The sequence below is a fragment of the Chionomys nivalis genome, chromosome 2, assembly GCF_950005125.1.
Source record: "Chionomys nivalis chromosome 2, mChiNiv1.1, whole genome shotgun sequence".
Taxonomy (NCBI): domain Eukaryota; kingdom Metazoa; phylum Chordata; class Mammalia; order Rodentia; family Cricetidae; genus Chionomys; species Chionomys nivalis.
This window is the reverse complement of record NC_080087.1, coordinates 1,099,719-1,118,194: the sequence shown is the minus strand read 5'-3', so window position 1 is coordinate 1,118,194 and position 18,476 is coordinate 1,099,719. Positions and strand designations below refer to the sequence as shown.

The window sequence follows — 18,476 nt, the reverse complement described above, 5'->3', positions numbered from 1 at the left end:
TGGTAAATTAAAATATGTACACCACACCATAGACATGTATTTAGGTTTTCAATGGGCTACTGCCCTGAGCTCAGAAAAGGCTGATTTAGTAATCACACATCTATTGGAAGTTATGGCCATCAAGGGTATACCTGCACAAATAAAGACAGATAACGGTCCAGCATATGTATCTAAGACAATGAAATGCTTTTTTTATTATTATAATATAAAACATATTACAGGTATACCAAATAATCCTACAGGTCAGGCAATAAAAGAAAGATCAAATCGTACTATAAAGGACATGCTGAACAAACAGAAAGGGACCAAAAATACCCCCAGAAATAGATTACATAATCTTTATTAACCTTGAATTTTCTTAATGATAATGAGAAAGGAATGACAGCAGCAGAAAGTCATTGGATAATGGAAAAGTCTGCTGAACTAAATCAACCAATTTATTTCAAAGATGTGCTGACCTCTCAATGGAAGCCAGGAGATGTGCTACGCTGGGGAAGGGGTTTTGCTCTTGTTTCCACAGGAGAAGAAAAATTGTGGATACCATCAAAATTAATAAAGGTTCGATTTGAAGAGGAGAAACCTCTTGGAAAGGAGAAGTGACAACTCATCCACAATGATGATATTCATACAGGTGGTAAGAAAAACATATAGAATGGGGGCAGGGTTCTGTTCTTATCTCCACAGGAAAACACTCATCTTTGAAAAATTCAAGGGACCCTGGATGTTTGGATACTGACAGATGGAAAATACCTGTCCAATAGGAACTATCAAGAAAACTGAATAGGTTGTGTAAGTAAATATATTAAACCATATTTCTAAATTTATAGAGAAGTTTTGAAGTTGGACTCTGGCTTAGTCCCTCTCCAATTCTAAGCCTGTTGGTAAGAGAAAAACCCAGAGTTTCTGGAGTTTCTGTCTCATGTAGCCATGATATGGGACAGAAAGAAATATGAGTTTAGAAAACATCTTTGCTTTCCTTCATATCTATCATACTTTTCATTAAATATATCTATCATGCCTTTCATTGAATATATATATATATATATATATATGTCTATATGATTAATGTTTAAGTTTTCCACAATGAACAATGAGTTTTTCCTGAAGTGACATTTAAAGTTTCCAGGAAGAAGATGGGGCCCCATAACAACGACTCCACCTGGTTGATATGATGTCATGATACTGATAGCACTACTACAAGACCTGTTTTGGGTACCAGCTGCACAAGACAGTTCCAACTTGGTTAGCTGAGAGAATGTTGAGCACCAAAAACACTCCACCTAGAGCCTTTCTTCTTGGCTGAACTGGCCTTTGGGCAAAGAAATGCCCATATCTCAACCACTGACAGAAATACAGAGTATCTGTGAATGGAAAAAACAGGACTGTCATATCCTGCCAAGATAGGGTAAGATAGTTTTGAAAAGTTGCTTGCCTTTGAAAATGGTATATCAGTTATGTTAGGCCTTAGCCAAAGTTGGTTGCTTCAACGCTGCAAACGTGACCTTGGGTGATTGCCCAGGTAGCTAGTTGTCTCTGTGATTTGTTGCATGTTTTGGAAGTTGTTTGATTTCACCTCCTAATTACTCAGGTAACATTATTTCCCTTCTCAGATCTTCGATGGGGTTGAAGACTATATAAATGTAGTTACTTTCCACTCATGACTTGGCCAAGCTATTTATTATACAAGACCTAAGCTAGTTAGAATATGATATTTGTACTTATTTGTATATAATTTCATAGTAGGTTTAGAACTCTCTTACTTAAACAAAAGGGGGAGGTGTTGCGGGAGGTCCTTCCGCTCCTCCAGCCAATAGCCGCTATCAGCCCATTGGTGCGTGGTCTCTCTCCCTTTAAAAAAGCAGCCACTTCCCTCCTCTCTCTCTCTTAGTTCCTGCTCCACTTCTGGCGACTAGACTCCCTTCCTGATTGCGCAGAGGGCTATTGTCTGCGACGGTGATCTGTACGTTTTTTCCCTTTTAAATAAATAACCATTTTATTAATCATAATTCCAAACTGGTATTTGTGACTTTCACCTTCGTCATCACATATGTTTTTTTCCTAACTATCCTATGCATGAAGTGGTGTGGTCAAATCGAAAAACAAAAACTTCTAGTACAAATATGGGGACAGGGAATATTATGTATTGCTAATAGGAGTATAAATATAGCCACAATAAGAATTGAAATATGTTTAGAATTTAAAAAGAAAAATTATCATATAGTCCATGTTATATGATAATGCTGTCTTACCTGAAGCAATTGATCACTAAACACCATAGCCAAGTTGGATCTAGATCAGAAATGGATAAAGATATATATATATATATATATATATATATATATATATATAGAGAGAGAGAGAGAGAGAGAGAAATATTCTGCAGATATTAGATGCACCAAACCCCATTGTTTCCTAAAAAAGGAATATGAGTAGTCTTAAAGCTATAAATGCTACATGGTATATAGATTTTCATTGTAAAGTGATCATAAGATAATTTGTACTGTACCAATGAAAATATATGAGAGTACAGAAAGCATTTTGTGCTCAGAAAGATTAGAAAGAATTTGGAGGCCAGGGAAGGGGGTGCTGTATGGGGGTGTTGGCATGACTTTAAGAAAGGTAACTTTGGTTCCTAGACCTAACCCCTGGTAAAGCTGTTGGAGATGCAGGACAGAATAAGGGGAAAAGGGGAAGTGTTGTAGTTTGGGCTCTTGGATGGACTTTAAAGAGACTTAACTGGCAGAGGATGGTGTCTTAACTTAGGTTCCTATGATCAGCCTGGCCTCTATTAAAGCAGCTGAAGGAGGTGTGATCTGGAATATGGAGTCCAAGGAATGGGGTTCTTTGGTCCCTAGATCCATCCTGCCCTTTAGTAAAGCAGAAGTTTTCTGCAGAAGTTTTATGGAATATGGAGCAGAGGGAAGGGAATGTTGTCTGGGGTTGTTGGCTGGACTTTGAAGGGTTGCCAGAGGAGTCGTCTTACCATGGATCCCTAGGACCAGAGTGGTCTCTGGTAAAGTATTAAAGGAGTGATCCAGGATATGCCCAAATTTATATAGCTTGATTGTGTTTTAGCTTTTTTTATTTGGTTTTGTTTTTTAATGATATATGACTGTTGAAAAGTGGAGTCTTCATGATGAGGATTGAGTTAGATACTTATGTGATAGTAGAAGAAAAGTAATTAGGATGTTGTTATGAATTTTGCTAGTTTATTAAAGTTTCAACTGTAGATTTTTCTCCAAAAGTAACAACTTCACTAGACCTGAGTAGCTCTCTAGGTGTCCAGTACCAGGTATAGGTTCTTTATTGTTGAACCAATTTTAAATACAGTTCAAGAGCTTTTGTTTACTGTCAAGATATACGTGCCACTAATGCATCCTTGGTTTTTTTCAGTTTGTTAGTTTGCTTGATTTGTTTTGTTTTAGACAATCTGTTACTTGTCATTCACAGAAACCTTAGATATGTAGTATTGTTGGTTGTTTCTATTCATTAGAAACTTGCATGGAACCTTCTGGGACCATAAAACCTAATCTTCAGTGAGAAGTCATTCTGGTCAGTTTCAGCTCCAGGACTTCGGGGTCCTGTGTCTAAATGCATGGTGTCTTCATTAATAGAGACTTTTCATTTCTAGGGGAAATTAGTGACAATAGGAATTGACTTTAATGTTCTGGGTGTCTCCTGGACAACTCTGATCATCAAGAAAAAGAAATACTTCTGGTGCTTAATGCTGTACTTTTTGCTAGATAGTCTTTGACAGCTGGAAGGAATATTTTCAGTGAGATGGGAAATTTTAATTTTAAAAATATATGTATATTTATATATAGGTTTACATATTATATATGTATTTTACATAAGTAGTTAGAAGTGTGATTTCTTATGACATTTTCAGAACCTGTTATCTCACCCTCCTCTCTTTCTTCTGAATTTACCTTTTACACTTCTGCAATTAGAGACTGTTTCCTTCAATAGATCCTTTGTACCCTGCTATTTCCCTCTCTATTGTTCCTTACAGTTCCAGAGTCTCAATTTCTTTTTCCTGATTTTTTTATTTAGTCAAGGATATGTATTATCATCTGATGATTTCGAATTAAAAGATTCGGATGAGAAAGAACATGAAGGATCTGTCTTTCAGGGTCTCTGTTACCTTTCTCAACATGATCTTTTCTAGTTCCATAAATTTCCTGCAAAGTTTATGATTTTATTTTCATATAGAAGAATTGTAGCCCATTGTGAATATGTATCACATTTTTTTTGGGGGGGGGATTTTCGAGACAGGGTTTCTCCTCTTGTAGACCAGACTGGCCTCGAACTCACAGAGATCCGCCTGCCTCTGCCTCCCGAGTGCTGGGATTAAAGGCGTGCACCACCACCGCCCGGCTATGTATCACATTTTATTATCCACTGCCAGTTGAAGAACATTTAGCTTTTACTTATTTTTTATTTCATTGTATTGCCAATAGAGCTATAATAAAAGTGGTTGAGCAAGTGTCTGTATGGTATCATGTCAAGCGCTTAGAATATGCATTCCAAGGAGTGGTTTGGCTGTCCCTGTCCAGTATTAGATGTCAGTTGGTCAGTTCAGGTTTAAGCAGTTATTTTGGTGACAGTGTATGAATGTAGCTCCTTATATCTAATTTGACACCATCTCACAGCCAAATCCTACTACTATGGCTCTTCTAACCTTTCTTCACTCTATTCTAAAATGATCTTTGAGGCTTAAGTGCTGGAGTTGTGTTGTAAATGTATTAGTTAGACCTTGGCTCCTCAACTGTGCAATTTGGTATAGTTTTCTGTTATGGCATTTTTTTTTTTTTGCTGCAAAGGTAAGTTCTTTGAAAGAGCAGAGAAACACACCTATCAGTGCACATAGGGATACATAGTCTATTGTTTTTACCTATTTTAACTACACCAGAATCCATTTCTTCAACTTAAATTTTTTTTCACTTTACTGATTTAAAGTGTTTTGTTTGTTTTTTTGTTTTTATTTATCTATTTATTTATTTATTTATTTAAGATTTCTGCCTCCTCCCCACCACCACCTCCCATTTCCCTCCCCCTCCACCTCCCCCAATCAAGTCCCCCTACCTCATCAGCCCTAAGAGCAATCAGGGTTTCCTGCCCTGTGGGAAGTCCAAGGACCACCCACCTCCATCCCGGTCTAGTATGGTGAACATCCAAACTGCCTAGGCTCCCACAAAGCCAGTACATGCAGTAGGATCAAAAACCCATTGCCATAGTTCTTGAGTTCTAGTAGTCCTCATTGTCCGCTATGTTCAGCGAATCTGGTTTTATTCCATGCTTTTTCAGACCCAGGCCAGCTGGCCTTAGTGAGTTCCCGATAGAACATCCCCATTGTCTCAGTGTGTGGGTGCACCCCTCGCGGTCCTGAGTTTCTTGCTCGTGCTCTCTCTCCTTCTGCTCCTGATCAACCTACCTCTGGACCCAGCAATACCACTCTTGGGAATATACCCAAGAGATGTCTTATCATACAACAAAAGTATATGCTCAACTGTGTTCATAGCAGCATTGTTTGTAATAGCCAGAATCTGGAAACAACCTAGATGCACTTCAATGGAAAAATGGATGAAGAAAGTATGGAATATATACATATTAGAGTACTATTCAGCGGTAAAAAAACAATGACTTCTTGAATTTTGCATGCAAATGGACAGAAATAGTAAACACTATCATGAGTGAGTTAAGCCAGACCCAAAAAGAGGAACATGGGATGTACTCACTCATAATTGGTTTCTAGCCATAAATAAAGGACACTGAGCCTATAATTCGTGATCCTAGAGAAGCTAAATAAGGTGAACCCAAAGAAAAACATATAGGCATCCTTCTGAATATTAAACTTCATCAGGTGATGAAAGGAGACAGAGACAGAGACCCACATTGGAGCACCAGACTGAAATCTCAAGGTCCAAATCAACTTAAAATTTTTATTTCTGAAAATTTACTATTCTATAATCACAGTCTCATGGTCCAATTAAACACTTTTTAATTGAAAATAATTCACTCTAGCCACACTACTTAAAAATGCTCTGATATGAATAGTGTGATCTAAATACATTATAATGTAATATCTTAATGAGCATATGAATACATGTTATGCATCAGAAAAATAACATAGTTATATTCTTCTTTATAGGGTTCACTGGGAAAAGCAAAACCTTTGCTGATTTTTTTCTTTGACCTCAGTCCTTGAAACCTTGCCAAGAAACCCATTTCAGAAACCTTCCCCTGAGAATGACCAAGTTACGTGATGCTCGTGGCGTTATGTAATTCATCCTGGCATATGAAATAGAGACAAAAGATATATATTGCTCTGCTCAGATTCACAATTGTTCATGGAATAAATTTGGGTCACAAACTCCATTAAAACTTGATTTTGACAAAGACCTGAGGGAAATATCCAGAATAACCTAACTTATTCTGAAATTTTAAAAAATGAGTTCACAAAAATGTGGAAAAAATATTCAAAGGGAAAACAGAAGCTCTAAGACTGACAGGTTCAAATCCTTAAAAAAGTTTTCTATTTCATTTGTGAGAAAATTTGGGAGTTGAATATTTTCAGTCAGATGCTTTTGGAAATATTTTGCCTCCATTTTTCTACCATCTTTGCCACTCAGAGTAAGTACTTTTAAAACCGTAAAGGCCTAAAGTAATTAAAATAGAGATTACTTAAAAAATATATGTATATCATTTGGCACTTACAAAAGTAACATCAGGATTCTGACAAATAGAATTGGTGGGAGAATGATATACCAAAATAATTCTTATTTCAATGAAATAATTTCACTTTAAACTGTTTTGAAATGTCAGAAAAAGTACCCCATGTTTATTCATAGTTATTTGCCTTATTGCAGCCTATTAAAATTCTGTAAAATGTAATTAAGCTTATCTAGTATTGAAAAAAACAGGAAATGATACATTAAAGTTGTTTTCTACCTTTGTTAGTTAAATATGATATTTCATTTATATGTACTAGAATAAGGGTATAGCTAACATCTTTGGTATCTTGCATTTTTACCATGATCCTTCACTCTACATGAGTTTGTAGTAAGTTTACATAAATTAACTTAATTTTTTGCATTTTATATGTTTGTAAAATAAGGGGATGATATTACCACATATATGATGTTTTCTCTGTATTAAATTCATTAAATCTAATTAATTATACTGGCATCAATTTTCTTTGAATTATAGTACATAGCATCACTTATGATATCATAATCAAATTACTCTTTGTACTTTATTTGGCAACTGATTTACTGTTATGTATATCATATTGGTATAAAAGTACAATGACAAAAATACAGGAGAATTTCTATGCCATCATGAAATCAATGCATTATCTTTGATTTCTTATCATCTAGGGATATTCACTATGAACACCTGGAATCACACAAATAAACCTGAATTCATTTTCTTGGGACTGACAGATTCCAAAGATATCCAGTTAGTCCTCTCTGTGCTGTTTCTCCTCATGATCACTGTGCTGGGGAACACAGGTATGATGCTGATCATTTGTGTTGATAGCCAGCTTCACACCCCAATGTATTTCTTCCTCATACATTTGTCATTCCTTGACCTCAGTTACTCGACTGCCAATCACACCTAAAACCTTAGAGAACCTGATGACTTTGAACAAGAGCATTTCCTTTATAGGATGCTTCACCCAATTATACTTTTTCATCCTCTTGGCAGCAACTGAATGTCTTCTGCTTTGCTCAATGGCCTATGACCGCTACATAGCAATCTGCAAACCTTTACATTATCCTATCATTATGTCGTCACGATGCTGTCTTATCTTGCTCACTGGATCCTACATGATTGGAACTGTGGATTCCTCTGTCACTGTGTTTGCCATGAATACACTACATTTCTGCAAGTCCAACGTCATCTATCATTTTTATTGTGATACATCTCCACTTTTATCTCTGTCCTGCAGTGACACAAATGGAGTTGAAATAATTATATTCATCTTTGCAGGTTCCACCATTCTGGGTTCCCTTATCACAATATCTCTATCCTATGTGTCTATTCTTTCTACTATTTTGAAGATCAATTCCACTTCAGGAAAGGAAAAAGCCTTCTCCACCTGTGCCTCTCACCTCCTTGGAGTCACTCTCTTTTACAGTTCTCTGATCTTTACTTATTTAAAACCAAGTAAGTCCTACTCCCTGGGAAAGGATCAAGTAGCTTCTGTGTTTTACACCATTGTGATCCCCATGCTGAACCCACTCATTTATAGTCTCAGGAACAAAGAAGTAAAAGGTGCTGTTGTTAGATTAGTGAAGAAGAGACAAGGATCCAGGAAGTTAAGGTAATGTTGACAGTAAGCGGTCATGCACATTGCTTCCATCTGCATGCCAGCTTGGTGACTGTCTTATGACAACTACATTTAATCTTGTTCTTTCTATTTCTATGGGTCTTTCATAAAAACATAGGTTTGTAATTCCCAGGAATGTGTTTTTAGATTTCAGTTTTGCTGGGTAAATTTTATGGAACAAATATTAAACACATATATCATTTTCTTTAAGAAATAGTAATTTGCAACTAGAGAAAATGTGTTTGAAATTCTTAGAACTAAAATTTCATATGTATAGAACATTTAGATTAATATAATGAAAAGATATCTTGGCCAATTACTATAATTTCAGATATTACTCATTGTATAATATGAAATTTTCTATCTCTTCATTCTTTTTTATTATTAATTAATTAATTTATTTAATTATTAAAGATTTCTGCCTCTTCCCCGCCACCACCTCCCATTCCCCCCTCCCCGAATCAAGTCTTCCTCCCTCCTCAGCCCAAAGAGCAAGCAGGTTTCCCTGCCCTGTGGGAGGTCCAAGGACCACCCACCTCCATCCAGGTCTAGTAAGGTGAGCATCCAAACTACCTAGGCTCCCACAAAGCCATTACGTGCAATAGGATCAAGAACCCATTGCCATTGTTCTTCAGTTCTCAGTAGTCCTCATTGTCCGTTATGTTCAGCGATACCGGTTTTGTCCCATGCTTTTTCAGACCCCGGGCAGCTGGCCTTGGTGAGTTCCCGATAGAACATCCCCATTGCCTCAGTGTGTGGGTGCACCCCTCGCGGTCCTGAGTTCCTTGCTCGTGCTCACTCTCCTTCTGCTCCTCCTTTGGATCGTGAGACTTCAGTCCAGTGCTCCAATGTTGGTCTCTGTCTCTGTCTTCTTTCATCGCCTGATGAAGGTTAATATTCAGGAGGATGCTTATATATTTTTCTTTGGGTTCACCTTCTTATTTAGCTTCTCTAGAATCACGAATTATAGTCTCAATGTCCTTTATTTATGACTAGAAACCAAATATGAGTGAGTACATCCCATGTTCCTCTTTTTGGGTCTGGCTTAACTCACTCAGGATAGTGTTTTCAATTTCTGTCCATTTGTATGCAAAATTCAAGGAGTCATTGTTTTTTACTGCTGAGTAGTACCCTAATATGTATATATTCCATACTTTCTTCATCCATTCTTCCATTGAAGGGCATCTAGGTTGTTTCCAGGTTCTGGCTATTACCAACAATGCTGCTATGAACATAGTTGAGCATATACTTTTGTTGTATGTTAGGGCGTCTCTTGGGTATATTCCCAATAGTGGTATTGCTGGGTCGAGAGGTAGGTTGAACCCCACTTTCCTGAGAAACCGTCACACTGCTTTCCAAAGTGGTTGCACAAGTTTGCATTCCCACCAGCAATGGATGAGTGTGCCCCTTTCTCCACAACCTCTCCAGCAGAGGCTATTATTGCTATTTTTGATTTTAGCCATTCTGACAGGTGTAAGATGGTATCTTAATGTTGTCTTGATTTGCATTTCCCTGATTGGTAAGAAAGTCGAGTACGATCTTAAGTGTCTTTTGGCCATTTGAACTTCTTCTGTTGAAAAGTCTCTTTTCAGCTCAGTGCCCCATTTTATAATTGGATTGATTAACCTTTTACGGTCTAATTTCTTGAGTTCTTTATATATTTTGGATATCAGACCTTTGTCAGTTGTGGGGTTGGTGAAGATCTTCTCACAGTCAGTGGGTTGCCTTTCTGTCTTAGGACAGTGTCCTTTGCTTTACAGAAGCTTCTCAGTCTCAGGAGGTCCCATTTATTCAATGATGTCCTTAGTGTTTGTGCTGCTGGGGTTATATGTAGGAAGTGTTCTCCTGTGCCCATTATCTCTTCATTCTTGACAAGGAGTGAAATTTAGCATCCAATATCTTTAGCAAAATAAGATAACCAATAATTCAAAAAACATGTGATAAGTTGATGAAAGTAATGTACTTTAAGAAACCAATGAAAATACTGTTTATTATTAATAAAAAATGATTTCTTGAAGAATATTCACTTGTGTGCTATTTACATTCAGATAATTTAATTCACAAACATGTATCTACCTTAAAAATAATATATTCAAAAGTCTCCAAATTTATGTTTTGCATAAAAATTTGAAGTAGTTGTTAAGTCATAAGAAAAGTATATTGTGCTATAATTCATAACATGACAATTTTGAAAGCACTAAAAATTTGTCTTCATAAGGGAGAGAAAATAATTTATTGATGCTCAAAAGCATTTTCTTCTCAGTCAATAACTGTTTGTCAGTGTAGTTGCAGGAACATATCAGCTGTGTAAGCCTCCAGTTTCACATTCAAAAAAGATGACACACTAAGACATACATTTTCTTCATTTAAAATCTCCTAATGTGTATGCAATGCCCCTAATTTCAGAAGCTATTCCACGTACTGGCTGTATTATACATAAGTACTATGAAAGGAGTTCATGATTTATTTATCTTCTGCTATCTGTGCTTTCTAGAATCTTTTTTACATTACAATTAGCTTAATTTTGTTATTAGTAGTTGTGATTCGCAAACATTTGTAGGTTACGCATTTACTGGTTTTGTCATTTCTGACCCTGAGGCTGTCATATAACATTTCAGGTTTTATGGCCTTTTTCTTTTTTTCCATTCACTTAACTTGTGGTTTTACCTTTCTTTAATGTATTTTTGTTGCTATAATTACAAAACTTCTAGTGCCTGTGTTTGCCACACTGGCGAACAATATCTGTAGCATTATAGATAACACTGAGACACATGCATTGATTCATATAGAAAATCAGAAATCACAATACATAAGCAAAAGACCAGAAAGGTAAAAAACAAAAATGCCCAGATTAAACACCATGATACAAAATACCTCTAAATATATAGTTGAGTTTACTTTGTGTTTGTCATCTTTTGGTGGACAGCAGATTCTCATTAGAAGTCATTTTTAATTAATTGTTTCTTTCAAAAGACTGTCTTTTCTCATTTTACATCCCAATTTCAGTTCACACTTCCTCCCCTCCTCCAGCTCCCACCACCGTCGTCTTCAAAGCCCCCTATCCAGTCCTCAAATTGGGTAAGGCTACCGATAGGAAGTCACCAAAGTCTAGCACATTGCTTTGATGCAGGACCAAGACCCTCCCCACAAAATCTCGGCTTAGCAAGGCATCCCTCCAAAGAGAATGGGTTCCAAAAAGTCAGTACAAGCTATAAGGATACATTCTGGTCTCGCTGCCAGTGGACCCACAATATGCACCAGCCATACAGCTGTCACCCGCTTGGGGGAATGGGATGGTTGGCTATGAATGGAGATAGAGACAGAGACCCACATTGGAGCACGGACTGAGCTCCCAAGGTCCAAATGAGGAACAGAAGGAGGAGAACATGAGCAAAGAAGTCAGGACCGCAAGGGGTGCTCCCACCCACTGAGACAGTGAGGCTGATCTAATGGGAGCTCACCAAGGCCAGCTGGACTGGGACTGAAAAACATGGGATCAAACCGGACTCCCTGAACGTGGCTGACAAGGAGGGCTGACTGAGAAGCCAAGGACAATGGCACTGGGTTTTGATCCTACTGCATGTACTGGCTTTGTGGGAGCCTAGTCTGTTTGGATGTTCACCTTCCTAGACCTGGATGGAGTGGGGAGGACCTTGGACTTCCCACAGGGCAGGCAACCCTGACTGATCTTTGGACTGGAGAGGGAGAGGGAGGGGAATAGTTGGAGGGAGAGGGAAATGGGAGGAGAGGAGGACGCAGAAATTTTTCATAAAAAAATAAATAAATAATAATAAAAAAGGAAGGAGAAATAATGAAAAAAGAATGATTGAATGATGCAGAGATTGAGATGGTCAAGTGGAGAAAGAGCTTAAAGAGTTATATTTGTTTAACACTATGCTGTCCATGAATCTTTCATTATTCAACAGTTTAATTTCTAGTCTTCCATAAAATAAATGAACTAAGAATAAATCCATATGAAACTAAAGTAAACATGCTGATACAATTAAACCCTTGGTGGCTGACATTTTTAACTGAAGAACCCAGGAGACAGAGGTGGGCAGATCTCTGTGAGTTTGAGGGTAGCCTCATCCACAAAGTCATATCCTCAGCAGCCAGAAATATGTACAGGATTAAGTTGAATATTGCTTAAAACCCCTTATGGGGTTAGACTAATTTGTTCTGAGTATGTTAGGAGATAGCAATTGCATTAAAGCTATGAAAGAAAGGAACTTTCATATTCAGTTTAGAGTGTGTAAAGAGCGATTATTATAAATAAGCTATATGATAAAAATCCAAAGAATAGACTCCTGGTGATATGAATGTTGCAGAAAAATCAAACAAATGAAAGACAAAAACATTTGTATCAATAGTGCTTTAATATTCCTGAGTTTTAATTTATTCATAACTATATAAGTGATGGTATTCTTTCCTATCTTTGACAATCAGAAAGAGAGATACTATTAACATGTTAGCTCTAACATTTTGGAACATATAGACTATTAACAAAATCTCAGGAGATTTCTTTCTCTGTAAAATATAGACATAAAATAGGTGATATTTTTAGGGTTATTATCTTTTAAAAATGAACTTTATTGATGAATGAATTTCTCTGCAAAATTCTTTTCATTGCATTTTTTACGTCTTTGTTTCTCAGACTGTATATGATGGGATTCAACATTGGAATCACAATAGTGTAAAATGTGGACACTATCATGTCATGTTCCAAGGCATAGTTGGAACTGGGTCTCACATACATGAAAAGAATTGTCCCATGGTAAATGGACACTCCTGCGAGGTGAGATCCACATGTCGAAAAGATTTTTCTCCTACCTTCAGTAGACCGCATCTTAAGAATTGCAAAGAGTATGAAACTATAAGATACCAGTACAATCAGAATGGTAATGATCTCAATGGAACCCACACAATAGAAAAGCAGAAGCTGGTTTTTATGTGTGTTAGAACATGAAATAGCAAGCAATGGAGGAATATCACAGAAGACATGTCTAACTACATTGGATGCACAGAAAGAAAGGCTAAAAGTAGCCACTGTGTGTATAGTTGCATGCATAATTCCACCTGCATAGGAAGCTAAGATGAGAGGTAAGTAAACTCTAGGTGACATGCTCACTGCATAAAGAAGTGGGTTGTAGATAGCAACGTAACGGTCATATGCCATTGCTGCCAATAGAAAGCATTCTGTGGTTCCAAAAGTAACAAAGAGAAACATCTCTGTCATACACCCAATAAACGAAATGGATTTATCTTTTGAAAGAAAATTGACTAACATCTTTGGGGTGACAACTGTGGAATAACAGGCATCTAGGAAAGATAAAACACTTAAAAAATAGTACATGGGGTTGTGGAGCCTGGAATCTCCAATGACTAGCAAAACAAGTCCCAGGTTTCCTATAAGAGTAAAAACGTAGACAGCAAGAAACAAGAGAAATAAGAAGACTTCCAGGTCAGCGTCATTTGTGAAGCCTGAGAGAATAAACATGGTAACATCTGTAGCGTTCTTCATGGGAATGTTTTGTACATCATACTGCAGTGCACTTCTTGACATTTCTGACTGTCACAGGTTAGAAAGTAATTGCCCTTTGGAAATTGTGTCCAGCTATCACATCCATGGACTCATGTTTCAGAAATTCATAACAAAGTTTTTCTCCGTTGTGGCAGTAGCAGACATAGAGATGTTGAGAGCAAATAGATCCATTACTCTGTTAAAAATAAAATGAAAAATTATTGTCATATTTTCTGTTCTTTTTATATTTAGAATGATCCAATTTAATCTTGAAAATATCTACTTTTCTCTATTAATTTTTCTTACTAACTTTTATACTACATTGTATTCATAATCATAAGCCTCAGGATGCTTCCTAGATTCTACACAGGTTCAATGTAATCGTTTTCCTCAATTTTTGATTATAAAATCATCCATATACAGATGAAATTGTTTGAATTCAAATGAGAAAAACTGTGTGGGTATCAGTTAATGAATATAAGAAAATGGAACATTACATGAATTTGTCTTAAATTTCAAACTCAGGTTTGATTTTATTTATTTTAACAATTCCTCATTTCTTTAATTCACAATTTACTATTATGAGCATAATAGTTCATTTAGGTGTAGATGAGTCTGTTTTGAAAGTGAAAAACAAAACTAGAGGCAACAACAAATTTTGAAATGTATTTTAGTTCTTTTCTTTATTGAAATAAACGTTACCACAAACCCATTTTTGAGTTTTAGGCTTTTCCTTTATTTTTAAAACTATTAATTTTTAAGTTATTCACACAATCATAATATGAGAGATCTCAATGTATATGGCCATGCTGTGTGCATATGAAAAACAAATGTATCTTTGGAGAAGACGTGGTGGCTCATGTGTTGGGGGGAGCTGCGGGCTGTGTTCCTGCCGCCCCAGCTCCTGGTCGCCTAGCTAGCTTATGCCCCAAAATAACAACACACAAACTGTATTCTTTTAAACACTGCTTGGCCCATTAGCTCTAGCCCTTACTGGCTAATTCTCATATCCCGATCAACCCATTTCTAATAATCTGTGTAGCATCAGTCTTACCGGGAAAGATTCAGCATGTCTGACCTGGCAGCTTGCTTTATTGCATCTGCTCTGGAGATGAGCGGCATTGCATCTGCCCCACAGAGGAGAGAAAATGGTATCTGAGCTCACTTCCTCTTCCTCCCCGCATTCTGTTCTGTTTACTCCACCTACCTATGTTCTAACCTATGAGGGCCAAGCAGTTTTTTTCTATTATTATTTAACCAATGACCTTCCTCCATCACTCATGCCTGTAATCCTAGTAGAAGCTAGGATTATACTCCATAAGTTTATGTAAATCTGGTCTGCATTATCACGTTCATACCAGCCAGGGTCATAATGTGACTCCAAAAATTGAAAGAAAAGATGTATCTTTAAGATGCATTTGTTTCAGAAATAATGCTTCATTATTCTCTTAGTATCTGTGCCATGGAATTGATAAATTACTGTGAGAGAAATTTCCCTCAGCAATAATGAGCATAATTGTCACAGAAATATTTCTCAAAAGAAAATCTATGACATGAACCAAAAACATGTAGCAACAAAAAATTCTAACAAGATTTCTGGATCAGATGTGAACCTTCCGTGATTGAAATCCAAATTTCAAATTTAATGTAAGTGGCAGCAAGTGTTCAATATGAGGACCTTTTTGTTGTAATATGGAGCAGCGGGGCTGCGTCCCCGGCAACCGGCTGCCCGCATGGCTTTACCCAAAATAATTACATGGAAACTGTATTTTTTTTAATCACTGCCTGGCCCATTAGTTTCAGCCTCTTATTGACTAGTTTTTACATATTAATCTAACCCATTTTTAATATTTTCTGTAGTACCACGAGCTGGCTTACCAGGAAAGATCTTAACCTGCGTCTGTCTGGAGTGGGAGAATCATGGCAACTCCCTGACTCGGCTTTTTTTCCCCAGCATTCTGTTTTGTTTACTCCACCCACCTAAGAGTTGGCCTATCAAATGGGCCAAAGCAGTTTCTTTATTAATTAACCAATGAAAGCAATAGATTAGAAAGAGATCACTCCCACACCAAAAGTTTTGTTCTCAATATTGTTTGTTATATTTATTATTTGTTATTATTGTATATAGTTGTATTTGGTTTAGTTCTATCTTATTTAGACAAAAGGGGGAAATGTAGGGATATAGCCGCACCCATTGGGGGCGTGTTCGCCTCGGGCTAATGTTTACTAATAAATCTGCCAGGCGTGATCCCAACAGCCCCTTTTTTCTTTTGCTCTGCTTTTCCTGTGCTCCGCGGAAACCTATGGTCCTGTAAGTCTATTTCCTTATTAAAGCTGTATATATCTATATAATCTGTCTACATCCATTTGCGCCGCCACACCTTTTAATGTAACCTTCTTCCTGAAGGGAACTAGCTCACATTAGCATGACTCCAGCAGGCCTTGTCTTTCTGCCCCATTTCCTCTGCCTTGCTAAAACACCACTAGATTATATTCTTGAACCTAGTTCCCAATGTCTATTCCCTTATTTGGCTGCTTCCTTCTTTTGAGGCTGACTACTAAGTTTCAGTTTTCAAAGTATTAATGCTCAGCAGTCAAGATCCCCATCAGAGACCAACTTCAACAAGGATACCACTTACCAGGCTAGAGGCATGGGAATTAGTATAATAAGTAAAGAGAATGAAGACATGAGTGATAATGATAAACAGAGGCATAGGATAGTATCTGGAGGGAGTTCCAGTGAATATTGAAATCACCGCATTTACTTTCCATTAGCTTAAATACCCTAACCCCAAAACTCAGAACAATATAAAAAAGTTGCATTAACATGATACAAGGAAATTAACAGACTAGCTGAAGGATTGCTGACTACATTCTTAGTTAAATATTTTGTTGCCAGAACAAAACTTATAACACTTACAAAATAGACTAAAACATTCTGTAGGCAAATCACTCCCTGGGTAGAATACATCATTATCTCCTGAGGGAGTAAGAAATTAGTTGGATCCTTAGACTTTTGCTTGAGGTAGAAACAGACCTACTTTGCAATACCAGATATACCACCTCTGCATATTAGCCACACCTGTTGACAAGAAACTTGAGCGAGCAGAACTCTCTGTTCTAAATCAAGGAGGATTCTTTGTTTGAGGTAGAAACAGACCTTGAAGGAACAGAAGAGGAACAAAAGTTCCTACTTTGTGACTTTTAGTCGAGATAGAATGGACCTCTATATATATGGACCTGATCAGATCCCCTTTTGGCAATTGTAATTCAACATTGTATTCTAAGACAGGCTTTCACGTCTTACCTTTTTAAACCATTTGACTATGGACCACATCAGTCTCCCATCTATCCAGAGGAAGTCCTTTGCATCTTTCTCCCACTTTTTCCAGAAAAGAATCCCTGTCCCCTTTCTTTATTCCCTTCTCCTTCTCCCTGTTTCTTTATCCTTTGTCTTCTATGTTTGTCCCTTATCACTGCCCTCTGATGGAGGAGAGTCTTCTTTCTATCTGTTGCTTTCATTGGTTAATTAATAAAGAAACTGCCTAGGCCCATTTGATAGGCCAACCCTTAGGTCGGTGGAGTAAACAGAACAGAATGCTGGGAGAAAGAACCTGAGACAGGGGGTGGCCATGATTCTCTCACTCCAGACAGACACAGGTTAATATCTTTCCTGGTAAGCCAGCTCGTGGTGCTACACAGAATATTAGAAACGGGTTAATCAAAGATGTGAGAATTAGCTAATAAGAGGCTAGAACTAATTGGCCAAGCAGTGTTTAAAAGAATACAGTTTCTGTGTAATTATTTCGGGTAAAGCTAGCCGGGTGGCGGGACACAGCCCCACCACCGCTCCTATTACAACAGCCCTCTGTCTCTCTGGGGTAGAAAAGTCCTCTTTTTTCTGAGAATGTGGCCGTAGGGGTCATAGGTCAATACTTCTTTCACTTATGTATAGGGAACGAGCCCTGGTTTCAATTTCTAAAATTAGAAAAACAAATCATGAATCTTTCTTTCTTTGAAGGATTTCAGACAGATCAACTTGCTTCAGTATATGAACAGCCTTCTCACAGAAGACATGGCTGAACCATTTGTGACCGACTGATTACAGTCAATAGGAGACACATGGTGATTATTGTATTGAAACCTCCATCTGTCAGCAGTACAACAGTTGGAAGCTATTCTTTTCTTTTTTTTTGATTGATATGCCTATTTTATTTTTTTTCTTTTTTTTATTAATTAATTTATTTAATTATTAAAGATTTCTGCCTCTTCCCCGCCACCACCTCCCATTCCCCCCTCCCCCAATCAAGTCTTCCTTCCTCCTCAGCCCAAAGAGCAAGCAGGTTTCTCTGCCCTGTGGGAGGTCCAAGGACCACCCACCTCCATCATCTTCAACAAATTGTGCTGGCAAAACTGGAAGTCAATCTGTAGAAGAATGAAAATAGATCCATATCTATCACCGTGCACAAAACTCAAGTCCAAATGGATTAAAGACCTCAATATCAGTCCAAACACACTGAACCTGATAGAAGAGAAAGTGGGAAGTACTCTACAACACATGGGCACAGGAGAACACTTCGTACGTATAACCCCAGCAGCACAAACACTAAGGACATCATT

The 18,476-nt window shown here is 37.4% G+C and overlaps 1 protein-coding gene and 1 pseudogene across 1 annotated transcript; one reads left to right on the top strand and one right to left on the bottom strand.

Annotated features, from left to right (window-relative positions):
* Positions 1 to 7,390: 7,390 nt before the first annotated feature.
* Positions 7,391 to 8,333, top strand: LOC130870211 (olfactory receptor 8H1-like; annotated as a pseudogene).
* A 4,578-nt stretch (positions 8,334 to 12,911) lies between these two features.
* On the bottom strand, positions 12,912 to 13,898 carry LOC130870116 (olfactory receptor 1094). Its single transcript, XM_057762701.1, has one exon. It carries the CDS (start codon positions 13,896 to 13,898, stop codon positions 12,912 to 12,914), a length of 987 nt encoding a protein of 328 aa, XP_057618684.1.
* Between the last annotated feature and the right edge of the window lie 4,578 nt (positions 13,899 to 18,476).